Source organism: Heptranchias perlo, chromosome 7 (genome assembly GCF_035084215.1).
Source record: "Heptranchias perlo isolate sHepPer1 chromosome 7, sHepPer1.hap1, whole genome shotgun sequence".
Classification (NCBI taxonomy): Eukaryota; Metazoa; Chordata; class Chondrichthyes; order Hexanchiformes; family Hexanchidae; genus Heptranchias; species Heptranchias perlo.
Window position 1 is genome coordinate 31,418,671 of NC_090331.1, and position 20,959 is coordinate 31,439,629.

At 41.3% G+C, this 20,959-nt stretch overlaps 1 protein-coding gene across 3 annotated transcripts in view; it reads left to right on the plus strand.

The window, feature by feature from the left end:
- tmem163a (transmembrane protein 163a) overlaps positions 1-20,959 on the plus strand; it is a 175,248-nt gene that overhangs the window by 121,154 nt on the left and 33,135 nt on the right. For all 3 annotated transcript variants that reach the window (XM_067987258.1, XM_067987259.1, XM_067987257.1), the window contains 2 exons: positions 1,378-1,469; positions 19,633-19,729. In XM_067987258.1, the coding sequence (XP_067843359.1) occupies positions 1,378-1,469; positions 19,633-19,729 (189 nt within the window). The remainder of the gene's footprint in view (positions 1-1,377; positions 1,470-19,632; positions 19,730-20,959) is intronic.

The window sequence follows — 20,959 nt, forward strand, 5'->3', positions numbered from 1 at the left end:
AGGTGGAATGACACAAAAAATATAAATGTAGGGCAGGAGCATAAATCAGTTGCAGCACCATGGAGTAGTAATTCTACATTAGCAGGATTTTGCCATTTCATCGGTGCCAGGAAATAGCTTTTTTTTATCTCTGAGGGGACCTTCCCTTTTTAAGCTGCTGCAGGTATATCCTGCAGCACCAGCCATTAACCGCTGCTCTCCAAGCGCAGGCAGGAATAGCACCAAGAGCTTTCTGAACTTAGGCAAGTGAGTTTGACTCCTGGGAAATCGGCAGGGTTAGCAGCAGAGTCTATCGGGTGGGCATAAAGCTGACCAGTTTATCTACCTTGGTGCGATACTTGCTTAATGGTATTGAAGAAGTTTTGTTATTATTCATTAACAGGGCATGGATCTTCTAAGTAAAGAAGATATATACATCTTGTGTGTTTTGAAAGAGTGACTGTTTGAATATTTGCAATCGTATATGAGGGCACTAGTATTAATTTGTCACTATCTGAAAAATATAAAGTGCATGTATACCATCTATAGTTCAATGAATATTAGTGAAGCCATTATGAAAAAAAAGGTAACTATTTCTCTCTGGAAAGGAAGTTAACTGAGCAATCTGGAAGAAAGTATTTCAGAAGTCAGAGAAAAAAATCTGAAAAAGGACTTCCTAGTTGCTCGGGAATATTAGTTGTGGTGAAGCTGTTTCTTTTGTGACTAATGCTCTTATTCTGATTTTATGAATATAAAATAGTGGATTCTTATACAGTTTATATTTTGTAATTTTCTCTACTTACTGAGAATTTGGCAAGTCAGCTAGCTATTTTTTAAAAAGGATTTTAGCAGGAGTGATAGTTAATGTGTAGTGCAGACTTTGGGAATTCTGAGATGAAACTCTAAAATTACACTGCCTCTTCCCCAACATGGCACATGGTTACACAATGACAGTGTTCTAAGTAAATAATATATATAAAATGAATTATCGTATTGAATTACAGGAAACAGATTTTTGCTGGTAATTTATCATTTTGCATAAAATGATAAATTACCAGCAATTTATCATTATGCAAAAAAAGCAGGAACCCTTTAATCATAAATATGATTTTGTATCTGTTAAATAACATATATAATCATATTTAGAATTTCAGGCATTTGTATGTCAATTCAATTTGTATGTCACTAAGGCTTCCTGCTGCAAAATGATAAATTACCAGCAAAAATACTGTGTTCTGTAATTCAAGTCATCCATGACATTAGGTTTCTATATATAACTAAATACGTTCAATCATATGTTTTTTTCTTAAATAAAATTTAGGATCTATATCTATGTTATATGATTCCCATCTTTGAAGAAAGTTCATTTTTCTGTTAACACATTTCTGACTTTTCCAGTTTGATGCTACGTTGGATGTATTCTCGTCTGCAATAGTGCTGTGGCGTTACAGCAATGCAGCAGCTGTGCACTCTGCCCATCGGGAGCATATGTAAGTCTACTTGTATCTTATCTATATTAACTATGATAGCAATTTGTACATCAAAATCCATTTAGGCCACTGAGAGGAGTTCAAATTGACCCTTCCATGTTTCCATACAGTTCTGATTCTGCTTAAACATATCCTGGATTAGAAATGAGCAGCAAATTAATTTTATAAATTGTACCATGAGGAAGGAAATGGATGTATATTTAAAACAGAAAAAAATCCTAAATTGAATTAGCATGTCCCAAAAACATATGAGCTTGGTAATTTGTCAAAAGAGCATGAGGTCCGAGCGATACAAAGGCGCATTATGCTTACTAGTTTGATGGAGAATGCATGATTGCTGATGGGTATGATCTGGAGAGCACACTTTTTTTTGTGATGCTCAAAGTCAGTAATTAATAGAATCACTGAGGTAAGATTTAAAGTTGGAATTACATTTTAAAACTATTCTAAAATGGGACAAAGCTTGATCATCTCTTCAACTGTTATTTACCTTCCATAGTGTAATTGGGTCTATTAACTGTCTCTAGTTTAGGGCAATCTTTGGTTACTCGGGTGGTCTCAGAGATCGCCAGCAAGAACCACTGGGGTCATCTTTGAACTGTTGGCACTGTCTCAAAAACATTTTGCAACAAGTACAAAAACTGCTAACCCCATCCAATTCCATTCAAAAAAAAGAATAGTGTAGCAACCTATCCTCTCACTGAGCTTGTTTTTGCCTCAATTGGTCTTTCCCTGCTCTCAAAGCTTTTAATAGTCCAGATTGAGTCTGTTTATTAACATATGCAACGGTTAAACAGCAGAACTTCTGGTCTTGACACTGGGAATCAGCAGTTAAATGGCAAGCTGATAGTATGACAAAGTATCCAAGAGGATCACTGAGTTATTTTAGAAAATGAACATCAAACAGTATATAATGAAGACTGTATTAATTGTCGCTGATGCCTCAGCACACAACAACCTCTTGTGTGTCGAACTCATTTGAAGATTTCCTATCTTTTTTTACACATCTGTAAAAACAATTATATTTTAAACCCTCTGAGCCCCTTGATTAAAGTTTTATAATTCAGTACTAGTGAGATGTCAATTAAATGCTGCAGTACAGTACCAGATAATTCAGTAGGTGGCAGGCTAGTCATCCTTGTCCAATTGGAGCCAATTATGCATTTTACACTTATTGGTCGAATAAATCTAATGTTGGTTTATTGCATTGGGGATGCACAGCAGCCAGGCATCATTGTTATCTGCCACTGACTGGACCAAACACAGTGTATGTGCATGCAAGAATCATTAGCACTCAAAAGTAAAAGCATTAAAATATTCAGATGAAGACTTAGCTGTAAATTATTTACTGAGTGTTTCTAAAAATTTGAGTTCACTATTTTGTCAAAAACCCAGAACTTCGTAGCAGTAATTGATTTTTGACTTTGCGCCTCAGTTTCTGGTATGCGTATCACAGGGTGACTACTGAGAGTAGCCACAGCACAATTTACAACATGATCCAACTATATATGAAGAGACAATCGGTCTTATCTGGTTAGGCTTAGTTCTCTTATAGTTCTGCTGTATTTATATTCACAAAGACTGTTACTATTCAATGAATTCACTAAATTAGATTGACACATGTCTTGACTGACGATCAAGCTTGGCTGCACATATAATTATTTCTTGATGTTCCAATTGTTTATATTAATATTATTGCTTTTCAACCAATATATTAAAAGCATCTGTGTTTGTTACTGTGGCTGAAGCACTTAGCTCCTGATATATTATACCTTGACACTGCAACATACTGAGCTGCATTAAACACCTCGGGCCGGATTTTGCTGTAAAAATAAAGGTGAGGCTAACATCGCCCACCGTTATTTATATGTAAATCGGACAGTAACTTCCAGCGACCGCACATCTGCAGTTAAAAGCGGAAATCCGAAAGTTGCTGGCTGAGATGCAATGCTCCTCCAAAAGCTGCGCGATTACGGCAACTCACTGTCTGGCTCCCCATTCAAATGTATTGAACAGCGTGACGTTCCTGTCCTTACCTGATAGACACGGACTAAACTCGCCAAAAAAAGTTAAGTCAAGTCATTTCAAATCTAAGTACTCTATTAATGGCGTGGTAAGTCTTTATTACTTCCAAACAACCTCTCTGGCACTGAAAATTGACTTTTACAAGTGTGGAGTCTCAGTCCTTCCTTCAGATTTGAATTATTGGGTTTAATTTTTTAAAACTTTTTTTTCCTGTCATTTTTATCTCTGTCTCTTAATTCAATCTTTCTCACCCTTTCTCTTTCTTTATTTTGCTTTCCGTACCTGATTTGACATTGAATTTACTTTTACAATTACACTTCCTGGTTCTGATTATGCTGTTAGTAATGATGCTTCAATCTAATTGGTTAAGGAGATACACAGCTGTTTGTCCTGTTCACACAGTTCCCAGATGTCCTATAGAGGGTACTGTGCTTTTAGGATCTCTGATTTACAGGAACTTGCTGTGCAAACGCTTGTAGAAAGTCTATGGGCAGGTGCAAGTCTAACGAACGACTATTGCCGTTCGTTTGCTGCTCACCGCAAAATCCGGCCCTTTATCTACGCGATGTATATTTCCCTCTTTCCCCATTGCTACTCCTTTCACAGATTCACGCCTCAGTGCTATTCTACTTCAGAAAGTCTCCAGTGGGATAGGTCTCCATTAATTTTCCTCTGCTAACTCATTGATTTATTGGTCTTGCTGGTAGTTGCTCAAACTCTTCTGTAGCACGTAGCTAAGTTCTAATCGCAACCAACACTGGAAAGTTAAGAAGAAATCCCCTGATCCTGTTCTCCTGGTAGGGATGCTACACTCAAAAGGAGCACAGGTCGGAGACAGGGCTACAGCATTATCGCTCGATTGCCCAACCTGCACTCCCTGTATTACTCACTACCCATTGCAAGAATCCTCGCAGGGACATCCACCCTGGGGGAATTAGGTGGAGTTCTTGAGGGAGCACTGATTGAAGCACTGAGCAAAAGTTAGGATGAGCAGGACACTGCTGATTGAAGGGTTGCTGAGACCAGGGATTTAGAGTCCATGGGACTTGTAAAATGAGATGACTAAAAAGGTATAGAAATTGATCTTTAAACAGAAGCTGAACTTTATGATAGATAAAATTTATATCAAGCCACTCAGTGCTAAAGTGGTATCTACAAGCAAAAGATTGTTAAATAGAAGAAACACTGCAACTAATTGTGAAAAGTAAGTCAAAGAAAACTGGCCAAGGTTGAGCATTTCGTAAAGCTCGCAGGAGACGGTTATAGAATACGAGAGCAGCTGATACAAATCTAGGAGGTCATTTCTCAGCTCCTTGGACCAGAGGCAAAGGCCTGGATAGAGCATAAACACTTAAAAATAATCAGTTTGAAACATGAATTTCTGAATCTATTATACTTTGTTACACTTTATGCCATGACATTCTTTCTTAGACAAACTGGTAGAAAACAAAAGTCTATGCCGACAATTACAGACTATAGAGTTAAACAGGTTACAAACCTATATTAATGATGCTAAGTCGTGGGTACAGAGGCTAAAGGGGAATGTGTGTGTTAATAAAATTAACTTGTGTGTTACTTCACAAGTCTGAGTCTGGTTTAAAAAAAAATCACTACAGTTACAACACCTCCAATTCAAAAATGTATTCTATTGTTTCTGATCCCAGAGTTCTTGGGGTCAAAAATCTGCAGAGGATGGGGGCAGTGGACGGTGGACACCCACTACATGTGTTAGGATGCACCCACCTAGGACCCCTGCTGCTGACCCAGCCAAAGTTGTCGGGGTTGGTCTCCTGTTTCACATGTGAAAGGTGGGCACAAGTGCCATTAGGGGCACATTTGGGGCACCTGCCTGACCTCAAGGGCTGGAACGTCTGGCACAACTCATTAGTTTTGGGGGGTTGCCAGATCCTTCTCCCCGCCCCCCCCCCCCCCCACCTTAGAATGTGCCCCTCCCAGAGCCTCCTTTTGTAAGGGTGTTACTTTTAAAATATTTTTCTTTTGGGGGTCCAGGCCACAATCTTGTCCACTGAGAGTTGGGGAGGTGGAACTCCCATCGTTGATTATCCCTGCCGTCAGCCCCACTCCCTCTTATGGTGCTGGTCTTGTAAGGAGAGGGCAGAGTCTCTTCTTTTTACAAGGCCCACGATGTAAGGCAGGACCCAGAGTATCCGGGTTCAAGCCTAATTTCTGGTCCTTCCAGCGCACTGCCACCGAAGTTACAGCAGGAGTGCACTAGAAAGGCTGTGGATTTTTGGCTGCCTTAAGTATAAGAAAATTATTGATAGTCAAGCTAGTATAGCATAACAGATCAGCTTCGCCAGCCTGTCACCTGTATACAGAGGTGTCAACTTTGAGGAAACCTTGGGTATGATATTTTCAGTCATGAGTCAGTCACAAAAAACAAGGAGGGTTTTAAATTGGTTAACCCCTGAAAATGGACGCGGACGTCGCATTGCGTGATTAACCCACGTCCGGTCAACCTGTCGCAGGTGGCATGAGACATTCGTGCTACCAGAGAACGTACCTCGTGCACGCGAAAAAACCAGACCTTTACATGAGGATTCCACAGCATTCGCACTTTCCACCAGCAGGGGGAACCCCAATCTCTTAAAGGCAAGCTGTATCTCTGACAGGCAGCCGACATCTCCTCAAGGTAGCCGGTATCTGTTATTTGCTAAAAATAAGGTTCGGGTCTGAACGGAGATCAGACACCGCGCATGTAAAACACAAATGCAGGTCCCGTCCCTATGTTTACAAACTGTTGAGTTATTTTAAAACATTGAATAACGTTTGCGTCCCACTAAATTCCACATCCTCCAATCTGCATGCCAGACCTCAACAATATGCTGGTCCGTTGGTACCAGGCCTGCGAGAGTGCATATACCAAGGTTCTCTGATGATGCACTAGAGGCCTTGGTGCAATAGGTGGACAGAAGGGGGGGCATCCTATATCTGCTGGGGTGGGTTGAGCAAGCAAGAGGCCCTTCAGATGTATGCTCAAAAGGCAGCGGGGGACGCAGTCAGTGGCAGGCACACAGATGGTTGACCTGTGACCTAACTCCATATCCCTTGATACCCTAGGTTCACAGAAATCTATCAAACTCAGATTTAAAATTCACAACTGAGCTAGCATCAACTGCCATTTGCAGAAGAAAGTTCCAAACTTCCCCCACCCTTTGCATGTAGAAACGTTTCCTAACTTCACTCCTGCACGTCCTGGCTCTAAATGTTAGGCTATGTCCCCTTGTCCTAGTATTTAAGTATGGGAGACCTCCAAAAACAGGTACAAATGCATCAGCAGCCAGAAGCAATAATCTAACAATTAACCTGTAAATCCTGCATGGTCCCTTTAAATAGGACTGTTGGTGGGGGGGGGTGTCCTCCAAGCACTCTAAGACATGTTTGGATGGTCGTGTTTAAGAGAGTGAGTTGAGTGGAGCGTTAAGTACTAAAATGGTGTCTATCACTTTAAATCAGCATTGCACACTGAACGCATATTCTACCTACTTTACACGATCTGGTGTTCTTCGTTATCTGTGCATGTGCTAAACCCTTTACAAGATGGCGTCCGGCGCATGTCGCGTGCGCATCCAAGATGCCATCCAGGATATCCGGGAGGTCGCGTAGCACCGAAACAATGGGCGCTACATGGCCCAATTTAGCGCCCACGGTGTTAGCTTGCACTAATAACATAAACTTGGTCAAATGCATCCATTGCATGACTGTCAGGGGATGGCCTAACTATGCTTTAATTTAAGTTCATTGTCCATTTTTACCACTGCTGTGGCTGTACCAAATCAGAGTTTCAGTAACTATTGCAGCAATGAGTCGCATTTCCTGATAACTATGGGCAGAGCTTCACTACTGAATCAAAGCAATAATAGTGATAGTTAATAGTAATAGTTAAAAGTAATCTGCATTGATCTGGTAACTGACTGTAGCAGTATGAAGTTTGAGCAGGGTCCAGTGTGTATCATAAGAACATAAGAAATAGGAGCAGGAGTAGGCCAATCGGCCCCTCGAGCCTGCTCCGCCATTCAATAAGATCATGGCTGATCTGATCCTAACCTCAAATTTAAATTCATGTCCAATTTCCTGCCCGCTCCCCGTAACCCCTAATTCCCTTTACTTCTAGGAAACTGTCTATTTCTGTTTGAAATTTATTTAATGATATAGCTTCCACAGCTTCCTGGGGCAGCAAATTCCACAGACCTACCACCCTCTGAGTGAAGAAGTTTCTCTTCATCTCAGTTTTGAAAGAGCAGCCCCTTATTCTAAGATTATGCCCCCTAGTTCTGGTTTCACCCATCCTTGGGAACATCCTTACCGCATCCACCCGATCAAGCCCCTTCACAATCTTATATGTTTCAATAAGATCGCCTCTCATTCTTCTGAACTCCAATGAGTAGAGTCCCAATCTACTCAACCTCTCCTCATATGTCCACCCCCTCATCCCCGGGATTAGCCGAGTGAACCTTCTTTGTACTGCCTCGAGAGCAAGTATGTCTTTTCTTAAGTATGGAGACCAAAACTGTATGCAGTATTCCAGGTGCGGTCTCACCAATACCTTATATAACTGCAGCAATACCTCAGTGTTTTTATATTCTATCCCCTAGCAACATTCTGTTGGCCTTCTTGATCACCTGTTGCACCTGCATACTAACTTTTTGATTTTCTTGCACTAGGACCCCCAGATCCCTTTGTACTGCAGTACTTTCCAGTTTCTCGCCATTAAGATAATAACTTGTGTCACCAGAACCCTAAGATTAAATCACTATCTTAAATTCACTAAGTGATATTGTTTGTACTAATTCTTAACTCTGCATTGTTTTCCCCCATCACCATCCAATTTTCTCCCTTCTGAAGATGCTGACACTAGTTTAGGGTACAGTTCCATTGAGGCTAGTCTTCCTCTGCTATCTTGTTTAAGTTCTTTATGTGTGAGCCATGTGGACAGCAAGGTAGTTGTGGGGCTGGAAGCAAAGGGTAGAGGTAAGAGAAAGTTTTTCTGACTGGAAAGATGTGGTGAGTGGTTAGGGTGACTCTTACTATGTACATAAGTGATCTGAAATTGAGGGACTAAATTATATTTTGCTAAATTAGACAGCATGGCAAATTGTGAAAGGCTGGAGGGGGCCATAGATGGGCTGGCAGGATGGGTAGTTAGATGGCAGATGTAGTTCAGTGTAGAAATATGAAGCAATATATTTTGGAAGAATAGGAATAGATAATGCATCTTAAATGATGAGATTTTAAAGGGAGTAGAGGAGCAGAGGAACCTTGAGAGCAGATATGCAGGTCATTAAAGGTGTCAGCTCAAGTAGATAAGGCTGTTTTTTTTTTAAAAAAGCCAACAGAATGCTTGGCTTTGTTTTTGGAGGCATAGAATACAAAAGTCAAGGAGTTAATGTTGAACTTGTAGAGGCCTTAGATTACATTGGAGTATTGTGTACAGTTTAGGGCACCCCATAGAAAGGATATAAAAGCAATGAAGATGGTGCAGTGCAGATTCACAAGGATTCCACCAGGTATCAAGGAGGATGGTTTTGAAGAGAGACTAGAGTTGAGAAGGTTAAAGGGTGACCTGATACTTATCTTCAAGATTATGAAGGTTTATGATAAGGTGAATGATAAATAGTGATAGATTGTTTCCATTGGTCATTGATATTGTAATGAGAGATACAAGTTTCAGATAATGACAAAAAGAATTAAAAGACAGGTTAGATCATTTACGCCATTTCTCCGTTGTATCTGCTAATCTGATGAAATTATAAGAACATAAGAAATAGGAGTTGGCCATATGGCCCCTCGAGCCCGCTCTGCTATTCAGTCAGATCATGGCTAATCTTCGACCTCAACTCCACTTGCCCGCCCGATCCCCATATCCCTTGATTCCCTAGAGTCCAAATATCCATCCATCTCAGCCTTGAATATACTCAATGACTCAGCATCCACAGCCCTCTAGGGTAGAGCATTCCAAAGATTCACAACCCCCTGCATGAAAAAATTGCTCCTCATCTCAGTCCTGAATGGCCGACCCCTTATCCTGTGACTATGCCCTCTAGTTCTAGACTGTCTAGCCAGGGGAAACAATCTCTCAGCATCTATCCTGTCAAGTCCCCTAATAATCTTATGTTTCAACGAGATCACCTCTCACCCTTCTAAACTCCAGAGAGAATAGGCCCATTCTACTCAACCTCTCATCCCAGGAATTAATCTAGTGAACCTTTGTTGTACCGCCTCCAAGGCAAGTATATCCTTCCTTAGATAAGGAGACCAAAACTGTATGCAATACTCCAGGTGAAGTCTCACTAAAGCTCTAAATAACTGTCGTAAGACTTCCTTACTCTTGTACTCCAACCTCCTTGCAATAAAGGCCAACATGCTATTTGCTTTCCTAATTGCCTGCTGTACCTGCATACTACTTGTGTTTCTTGTATGAGGACACCCAAGTCTCTCTGAACACCACGTTTAGTAGTTTCTCATTTTAAACAATATTCTGTTTTTCTATTCTTCTTACCTCACGTTTCCCCATATTATACTCCATCTGCCACCTTCTTGCCCACTCACTTAATCTGTCTGTATTCCTTTGCAGACTTTTTGTGTCCTCCTCACAGCTTACCTTCCCACCTAGCTTTGTATCGTCAACAAACTTGGAAATTATAGTGGGTGTTTGCAAGTACCTCCACAGATCTTCTAGGCAAATGTCTTTACACAGAGGATGGTTGGAATGTGGAATTATCTACCACAGAGATTTATTGAAGCAGAATCCAGAAATTCACATGAAAGGGAATTCATTTCATTAAAAAGAAAAATATTAAAGGGTATAAGTAGAAAATAGTAGAGAAATTTAACTAGCTGTCTGATGTGGAGCAACACCAGCGGAGATTTGATGTGCTAAGTGGCCTGTTTCTGTGCTGTACATTTTGAGATCAAAGGTTTGATCAAATTGGTTTCTGAATCATTCAAAGATTTAGCTGCAATTTTCAAACAACACTAGATATACAGTGGTGGTAAAATACATTTTAGAACCACTAAATGTCTTGTGTTGTTTGGAAATTGCAGCCAAGTCTTTTGTTAATGGTGTTTTTCTTATGTTTAAAAAAGAAAGACTGGCCTCCACTAGTGCAGAAGAGGGAGAAGGCAACCAACCAGCACTAATCCAGATTCAGAGGGTGAAGGCAGGGGAGCGTGGCTGGAGAAAGTTGTTCAGGTAGAATGGAGCTAGCCATGAAGAGATTTGAAGACACAGATGAGGTTTGTGAAGACTCTTCCTGGGTCACAGGGAGCCAGTGGAAATTGGCAAGGATGGGAATGCTGGCGGTATGGGACTTTGTGTGGGTGAGGCCACCAGATGCAAAGCTTCTCTTCTCTCCTGGAGACATGGACTTTCTCCTAGTCTAAGGTCCCACAAATAACAGCAGCCCTCCCAATACCTCGCTTCAGTGATCATCCTTTGTGTGTCAGCCAAGACGGTGTATTTGACCATTGGGGGCATTGCAATTGAATTTAATCATCCTCATCTGACATGCACTTTCAAAATCAAGAACCTTGGCTCATTTTCCACCCCCCCCCCAACACTGTTTTTAACCCGGGGACACTGAGGCCAATTGTAGTGCCCCTGCTGCCTCGGTTAACTCAGCACAGATTGGGAACTGAACCTAGGACTTTCTTTCTGTATGATTATCAATTGTATCTTTGGAGGAGCTTTTAAGGTATTTCTATGGGCTGCATTCCAAAATGCTAATCCTGCGTTAGTTAAATTACAAATTGTAAGACAAAAGACAAAGTTTAGAGATATATTAAGTTTTGGTTACTTATGTTATTAAGAGGCTTGGATGAGCATTAAACCTACTCAATTTCATGGGTTTACTGCTGACTTTAATTAGCTGTTAGTGTCTGATAAATGAGTCGACTGCCGCTATTGATTAATGATGTGACGTGGGATAATTCTGTCCATGCTGTTGCCTGGGCAGTGATGGATAGGATAGGAAGATTAGCACCCATTATTCCAATTGAAGCAAGATATCTTCCAGAATTTTTTTTTGTTATTGGCATGCACATGATGTTAACCTAAAATTAAATACAAAAAAAAATTCAAAAATTCATAACATGCAAAACAGGCTAGCCTGGTAGTGTAGCACTGTTTGGACCATTACACTGCACTGTGGAGCAGCTGCAATTTCCTAAAGGCTGAATTCTCAATCTTGGCAAAGTCATCAGAGAAACATGGCCAAGCAAAAGCTTTCCCAGTAGCAGCGAGGATGAAATGGATGACAACTCAGTCTAGAATCATTTATCTGCACTTCCTAATGATGGCCGCAGGTTGCAATGGGCAATACAGTGAGACAGAAAGGCGATGGGGAGTTGACATCATCTAACTATAAAGAAATCCATTATTCATCAAGTTCAGTATGCTTCTGCTGTGGCACAACAACCATATTCATACATTGTACATCATCCGTTATCCAGGGCTTCATTAGCACATGTCTTTTAAATGGGAGCTATTTTTCCTCCTATTTGTGCGCGCATACTGCAAAAGATGCACAGGTTTATTCATAGTTGGAGCTTGGATGCATAGGGTGTATTACAACTAAAGCACAACTGAGCAGCCAATCAGGGGGGAAAAAACAGATTTTCCTTGCCCCCCACCACCCGGTGTTGATCAGGAGCAGATGGCTAGGTCCAGTGGGAGCAGATTTTGAAGTTCCAGGCCATTCAGACCTTCCAATCTGAGGAGAGCCTCAGTGCAAACCCACTGCCAACTTCTTGGATGCTCTTGGTTCTTGGAGCTCTATGAAGATAACTTAAAGAAATAGAAGTGGAAGGTTAACAATGCTCCCGCCGGCCTCATTCACATCTGAGTGTTGAGACTGCACTTGTTGCAGGAAAAGGCCCAGCTCTGCCCCCCAGCAGAAACTCCGAGAAACCTGTGGCAATGTAAAGGGATGAAGACCTGACATAAAAGTTCTCCAACGCCTTTATCCTGATCTTCATGCAAGGGGAATGGGTGTTCCCCGAGGGCAAAAATCAGGAAAATTGCCCCTGAAATGCTGATTCATTTATTAACTGCTTATCAGGCATTTAAGTTCTATATATAACACCAAATAAATCAATCCAGCCATGGGAAGTGCCAACTGGAGTAATGCAAGGAAAGGCCTGCTTTGTTGATTACAGTTGTGAAGGAAATGAGGAAATGGAGAAATGCCCTCTGTGTGCCAGAAGGGCAAATCACCACTGAATCTAGGGTCCAGCAAATGTGGGAAGGAAATCACATTGGAGGTCAACACAGTCCCCACAACCCATCAATCTTGGAAAGACATGCAGCAGAATGTGTCTGATTTGAAGAATAGTGCTCAGGTAAGTAATGAGGATAACTATCTATAGTGACATACTACTACATATAACCATCAATTATATACCAGTTATGTTATATTGGTAGAAATGTCAATCAAAGGAACCTGCAAGTGTTAACCATGTTTGCCTGAATCGTTTCATAGGCATATTATTGACCTGAATTTAGCCAGTACCTTTCTGAAGCACAAAAGAGAGTAATGGGGCTATTTCTGAACTATCAGAAATAGCCCCATTAGAAAAGGTAGATCAGCTGAGAAGGATTGCTCATTAAATATTGTTATGTGCAGGTACAACTAACTACACAAATCAACTGTTCTGATGAAGGGTTACCGACCTGAAACGTTAACTTTGTTTCTTTCTCCACAGATGCTGCCTGATTTGCTTAGTAGTTCCAGCATTTTCTGTTTTTACACCAATCTACTAACCTGCTTTTCCACTTTTAGCTAGTAAGGCAGTTTACATTTCATTATAGTAGACCTTGCAATATATATACTGTTATGCAGCCTTTGCTAGTCTCTGAAAAATTACATCTCAGGGAAACATGCAGCTATTTCCTTTGTGGAAGACTGCTTTCAAGTGGCACCACCAGGCTGGGATTGGGTACTCACTTCAAATAAAATCCTTTTATGAGAAGGTTATTATGGAGATGATGCAGGGTACGGTAGTGAATGATGTGAAAATGGGATTCACTAAATCTGGCACCAGAAAAAAAATGAGCATTAAAGCTATTGCAGCAAATCCAACTGGTTCATTAACGTTCTTCAGGGAAGGGAACCAACTATTCCTACCTGGCCTACACGTGACTGTGGTCTCACATTATATGGTTGATTCTTAATGCCCCCTGAAATAACTTACCAAACCATTCTGTTGTAAGAATCAGATGAAGGTTCCCTAGGGATGAGCAAAAAATGCAGCCTTGCCAACGGCATCCACTTTCGAAAACAAATAATAATAAAAAAATAGCTTGTGTAATTATTGCATTAATTCGCTGTGGCAACAATTTTCACTTTCATCAGGTTCAAAGCATTGTTTGTGCCTCACTAAAAAATATAACATGTTTTGTTGGAACAGCATAATATAGATAGCAATGTCTATATACTCATTCACTGGCTATTTTTAACAGAAAGGCCAGGAGAAGCAAACTGTCCCACTCATCTCAACACCCTGTGGCACCATTGCTTGAAGCAGACACCTGCTCAGACACATGCACTTTTCAGAGGCTATTAGTGAGTTTGAGGAGGAAACATAGGTGAATGTCTGCTCACTGGTGAGGAAAGACCATGGTCTGCAGTGATGATGGGCCAGCCGTTGTGCGGAGGTACAGCATAGTCTCTGACCCTGCTGAGTTGCTTTGTGATTGCAGCCTCGTGAAGTCACTGATGAAACAGTGGAATCTTCATGAATTGAAGAACAAGTTGCTTGAGCAGAGATCACAGGAATACTGACAGTGAGCACAGTTAGAACATCTCGAGGAATTTAAGTCCATAGTCAAAGAAGTGATAAAGGAAGGGACAATTTTGATGTGCTTGGAAACAGACTAGGAACAACAGTCTAGGAGGGTTTTGGAGATCCCACAGCAGTCTGTGCTAACTGGACCAGCCATATAAATACTGTGGCTACGAGAGCAGGTCAGAGGCTGGGTATTCTGTGGCGAGTGACTCACCTCCTGACTCCCCAAAGCCTTTCCACCATCTACAAGGCACAAGTCAGGAGTGTGATGGAATACTCTCCACTTGCCTGGATGAGTGCAGCTCCAACAACACTCAAGAAGCTCGACACCATCCAAGATAAAGCAGCCCGCTTGATTGGCACCCCATCCACCACCCTAAACATTCACTCCCTTCACCACCGGCGCACTGTAGCTGCAGTGTGCACCATCCACAGGATGCACTGCAGCAACTCGCCAAGGCTTCTTCGACAGCACCTCCCAAACCCGCGACCTCTACCACCTAGAAGGACAAGGGCAGCAGGCGCATGGGAACAACACCACCTGCACGTTCCCCTCCAAGTCACACACCATCCCGACTTGGAAATATATCGCCGTTCCTTCATTGTCGCTGGGTCAAAATCCTGGAACTCCCTTCCTAACAGCACTGTGGGAGAACCGTCACCACACGGACTGCAGCGGTTCAAGAAGGCGGCTCACCACCACCTTCTCAAGGGCAATTAGGGATGGGCAATAAATGCCGGCCTTGCCAGCGACGCCCACATCCCGTGAACGAATTAAAAAAAAGATGAATGACCGCAGTCAAGACGCAGCCTTCAGTCATGGCATGCACCCAAAAGCATAGGAACAGGCAGGTGAATTTCAGGTCACTGCCAACACCTTCCCAGAACCTGATTTACAAACTGACAGAAGTATCCAAAGCATACAGAGTCCCAAGACTGACTACTTTTGGAATATTGCCAAGATTGTCAAATCTGCAAGAGGTAAAGATGGGGGTCAGTGGAATTAGAACCTCAGAAGACCCACAGGAATCCTTCATACTCTTCCTTCCAATAGGAATCTCTTATGAGTAGTACCAGCGATGGCACAGGCTGTACTCAAGGGCAAACCAATCTTGAGGGGGCCTCAAGCAGACATTGGGCCCCTTATTTTCATGTGCAAATGGCTTTGGGCATGGGTAAAGGAAGCCTTTTACTTGTCCTTGCCCAGTACGGCGGATGTGCACTTTTGGCTGGAAGTGTGTGCGCACTTCTTGACTGCCATTTTGGGGCCCTGGGTGTCCATGCAGCACCTGAAAAACAGGCGCTGCACAATGCAGTTTTTAGGCTAGCAAGTCAGGCACAGCGTCTATGGAGAGAAATGACAAGTTAATGTTTCAAAGTTATGCCTGAAACGTTAACTTGTCACTTCTCTCCACAGATTCTGTGACTGACTTGCTGAGTGTTTCCAGCATTTTCACTTTTTGTTTTAAGCTTTGCTGATGTTGGTAACATTAATGTTATCTCTGGGAGAAAGTGGGAGAAATTGATGCTTGCTCAGAAATAAAGAAATCTTGATAATCCAGGTATTCATCTCTCCTGGTTTTTGAAAAGACCAGTGCCTCTTCAAACATGAAACATTGGCGCCTCTTCAGTGTTTTAAAAAATCATGATCTATTAAAAGTAATAAACTATTGGAAGCAATAAACCTGTGTAGTTTTTGAAATATCAGAACCACTTCTCAATGTTAGAAAAATTGGGGCCTCCTCATCCCCTGAGATTATTTTCAATGCCTCTCTCCCCACTGATGGACTTTTCTAACCCTCCTGTTGATGTAATATAGTTGAGCAATTCCATAGCTGTATTGAAATTTGTATCTGCAGTTTCAAGATGTAATTAAAATATGAACAATTTTACTGAGGGTAATGCATGGTGCACTTTGATTCCAGTAGAACATCTTAAAATATCATCTATAAATTTGAACACTTATCAGGGTTAGTTTCCCTTTCCAGGTCCAGTGAGCCAAGATTCATTTTTCAGCAGTCTTGAAAGAGTCACAAATATTATTAATATTCAGAAAAATAGGCATCAAATATTGCTGATACGTTAATCATCTTCAAATGTGACAATGATTGGGCCAATGTTGGCTTTTTGGTTTTACAGGATAGATTCTCCGAGTCCTTGCCTATCGCGACTGTGCGATTGTCCAATTATGCGCTCGCTGCTGGTGAGGAATCGGAAAATCTGTCTTTGCATATCCTCCTGTAGCTGGGAATAAAACATGTATTGATCTACACAAGTTTTGCTGCTTTGTCAATCTTTATTAAACATGTTGTAAGCAATCCTGCAGAAGGAGATGACGGATGATTTAAATGAACTGCTTTACTATTTCAATCAGTTTATTTACGTAAAGTCATGTAGTGACAAGTTTGTTATTGATTAGTTTTCTTACTTTAATGACTTGTTCACTGGATGATAGTGGTTTATTCATAAGCCATGAAGGTTATAAATTTGTTGACATTGATCAAGAAGTACAGGAACAAACTGTTCTTTGAGCACAAAGTGTGCCTATGCTCCATTGAGCTGATCTTGTGCTATAATACAAGGTGAGCTTATTTAAATACATTTTGTGGGCTCCCTCTGCCTAATGCATGGTGGTTGGGGATAGATTATTTGGTGGTAGCAGCTCTTTAAGTGTTGCTGGTCATTATTAAAGGGGAATTGGCTTATAATTGTTAAAAACTGGCAGAAGCAAGGTGCTGTGCAGAGCAGAACAGCACCATTTCAAGCTGCTGCTGTGGAGGTGAGGTTGCGAGAGCTGCCACAGAGAAGGGAGGATCTTTCTGAAGCTGAGGGCCACCCTCCAGTCAAGAGTACTATCTGAGCAACCTGGATGGAGGTGACAGAGATTTAATGTTGTCTCACTTGAAGCAGGAGGGAGCAGGTGAGAAAGAAATTTGCTGAGCTATGTAAGATACAGGGCATCCAAATAGCACTTCAATGTGAGCATGGCGTAGCATCACAGAGCAACAATGCCCACTGCTCTAGAAACTGTTCATCTACTTTCTAAACGCACAGGCATGCCCATGTTTTACCAGGATACTCTCTATTGCTGCTACCACAATGCACTGGCTCTTTGACCCAGAAAATGTGTCAACCTATAAACACCAAATGCACTATCCATTACCTATATGCTGCAGGTTAACACACTCACATAAGGTGGCTACTTATCTGGGCACTTAGTCGTAACAACATCTCACCTATTCTAACAAATGTCCTTGTCCTATCTACATGCAGGAGAAGACCATATATGACCCGCACTAGTGAATGCTAACCAGTACGGGTTCACCTAGGCTGGCTCCCTTGACTCTTGTAGGGAGATTCTGGGTATAGAGGGAGTAGCAGAATGAGTTAGAGACCTCCCCAAGTCATGGCTTGTATCCTTTGCGTTTCATGCTCTTTCTTTATTCACTCATTGATTCATTTGCTTCCTCACACACAGACATACACTGGAGCCTGGGGCTGAAACACCATAAAATATCTTGCCATTTAAAACTCTATTTCATGGGACATTTTATTCCCACCTTTCTAAAATATGCTCGTCTTCGGTTCCTCTAGGTGCCCAAGAGAAGGCAATGTCAGAGCCCAAGAACCAGCCTCTACTAAGCGCATCACAGCACCCTGCACCACATATTCCCACAGTGGGAAACACCCACACAGAATTGCAAGGAGAGATTATTTAGTGAGTTTCAGGATGGAGCATTTGGTGAAGCACAGAGCACTAATGACGATGAGCAAGTGCAGTTGGAATTGCAAGAGAAGCAGCGTGTTCACTGGAGGACCAGCTCGAGAGCTCCCACATCTGCTGCCTACAAACACAGTTTGGTAGCTCAATATCAATGGTTCATGCAATTACTTGACAGCATGTTAAACAGCCTTTCGTTTAGGATTGTCAGTGCAGGATTCCAGATCATTTGTACAGTGCTGCATGACCACCTGACTGAGCTCAGACCACCTCAGATCTCTGAAGGTGCTGAGGGGGTGACAGCAGAAGGGGAATGGTAGGAGCTGTCACAGATGATAGAGATTTCTTTCTGGGCAATGCCACATTCATAACACTCAGCCACCCTACTCAAATGAGTACAGATGTCTACAGGCCCAGGCCGCTACCACCTGTGGTGCCTGTCATTGTAGGGCCATCTAACGAACCAACACAAGGAGATAGTGGACTATCTCCATCCCTAGATGCTGACATCAAAACCCAGCAACCATCTACCTCATTTCCTCTTTCCACTTTGCATTTACAATTTATCGTTGCTTGTTTATTTTGTAATTTATTGTGTTAAGGTAGTTGAATCTATTTCATTCATGTATATCCGTGTTTATCTGAGAGAGAGCACAAAAATAAGTATAACAGAGAACAGAGGAGAGAATCTTCAAAAAACCGCACCATCATTTAAGTAAGGGGAGATCTGTGCAAAATATCCTGGATTCAGACATGATACTCAAACAGGAGATCTTTAGTAACAATGGGTATAATTTTAAATCTATCGTCAGACAAAAAATGGGTGTTAGCAAATCGGCAGCCTGTTTAACACCATGATTTGCTGTCACCCATTTTTCGCCCAGTGATAAAACTGGCTGAACTGCCTGAAATAGCCAGTGTACTTAATAGATTATAATTGACTCCTATGATACTGGCAAATGGTTAGTGCTATTTGCCCGATAGAAGCAGCTGCCCACGATAAATATGGACAGTGTAAGTGGTGGGGAGTGTAACAAGAAAGCTCTTGAATATGGAATGTATTATGTAATGCATGGAACCTAGCAAAAAGAACATTAGGAAAGTGGTAAGAATTATGGTACAAAGATATAAGATTAAATGTAAGTGAGTTAGGGCAAAAAGCAGGAGAAACTTTTTTACACAGGGTACTGTGAGGATATGGAATGCACTACTGGAGTAGTGATTGATGCAAAAATCATGTTGACACTTAAGAATAGATTAGATGGGTAGTTGATGGAAAGGGGGATAAAGGAATATGGGAATAGGGTAGGCATCTGGGGCTAGGACAGCTGCATGTGTGGAGGATAAACGTGGACTGATTGGGCTGATTAGTCTGTTTCCATGTCGTAATTTCTAAGTAAAAACACAACACTACATCCACAACCCAAACCATTCAGAAAAGATCACACATTATTACAATCTATTGTGTATACTATATCTTATACACAATGTACTCTACTTGTACAGTATGTCAATGTATTGTAATCAAAGAACAATTCAAATAACATATCAAAGTAAAATAACTTTTTTTATAAAGATTTATAAACTCTCCATGAATTTCTTTTTCCACAGAGCTTGTGTCATCTTGGGTGTTATATTTCTTATGTCAACCGTGTGCATTCTTGGTAAAGCCATTCATGACCTTGCTACGAAGCTGCTTCCGGAAGTGGTAAGCTGAATCATTAAGAAATATTTTCTTTAATTGCTGTTGCTTTGAAGGTAACCTGCTAAATGGGCTGGAATTTGCTGAGAAAATAATGGCTGTGAAAGACACAAGCCGTTGTTAATGTGCAAATCAGCCAGCAACTTGTGGAGAGGAAGAGATACCCCATGAATTGCGAAGCGCCACAAGTTGTTGGATGATTTGCCGTTAGCTTCTTGAAAACAGCATTTCACCCTTAACCTCCCCATGGGTTTTATGACGTTCCTGCATTTGCAAATTAATTGTCCATTAAACTCACCACAGAAAGTTAAGTCTAGTAATTAACAATGTGATAATTGCTAATGACTGCCAGTTGAATTGTCTGGCCCAGAAAGTGAATAATTAAAAGTGTGGAGCCTCATTCCTTCAGGTAGTGAATTGTTGTTGGGGATTTTAAAAATGTCAATTTATTTTTTCTTCTTACTTTTCCTTTCTGTCTCTCTTTTCTCTCAATTGAATCTTTCTTTCCCTCTCTTTATTTCTCTTTCTGTATCTGATTTGACATTGAATTCACCCTCCTTTTCAGTCCTTCCTCTGTTTATTTCTCAATGATTAAATCTCATTGGTTAAGGAGATATACTGTTGGTCCTGTCGTTCACTAAGGTCCCAGATGCCCCGTTACCCTCGACGTGCCATTATCACCTCGCACTTCCAGCAACTTACAGGGCAAAAAAATTTTGAGCAGAAGGGTGCAGGAAAAAGTCTAACTAGCCCGGGCACACCACAAGATGCCCCACTCCAGCAAATTCTGGCCCAACATGCTCTGTTATGTTTGAACTGTTGGATAGTCAGCAAGTAAGAAATATCTGAGCATTAATTGTGGGATTTAGGGACACTGGCCAGGAAATTCCTAAGTGTGCAGCTAGACAGGAACAAGAGCTCAACAAGTTCCTTTGAGAATACAGAGATTGTACTCCCAAACCACATGAGATCAGTCATCCTTAATGAAGGAACCATGACTATCTCATGAGATGAAATATGGTTTGAGTCAGCACATTCTAATTACAGCAGAAGAATCCTTCAGTCCTTACAGCCTGCACCACTTCAATAAATATACTATGGATTTGTATGAACAAAAATTGATATTTCATTTTTTTTCAATTTCCATTATGCAAATGCCCAACTAGATTTGTAGTAAGATAAATTTTGAATGGATTATAATTCTGAAAACATATATTGTATATGCCTCAGTTTTTA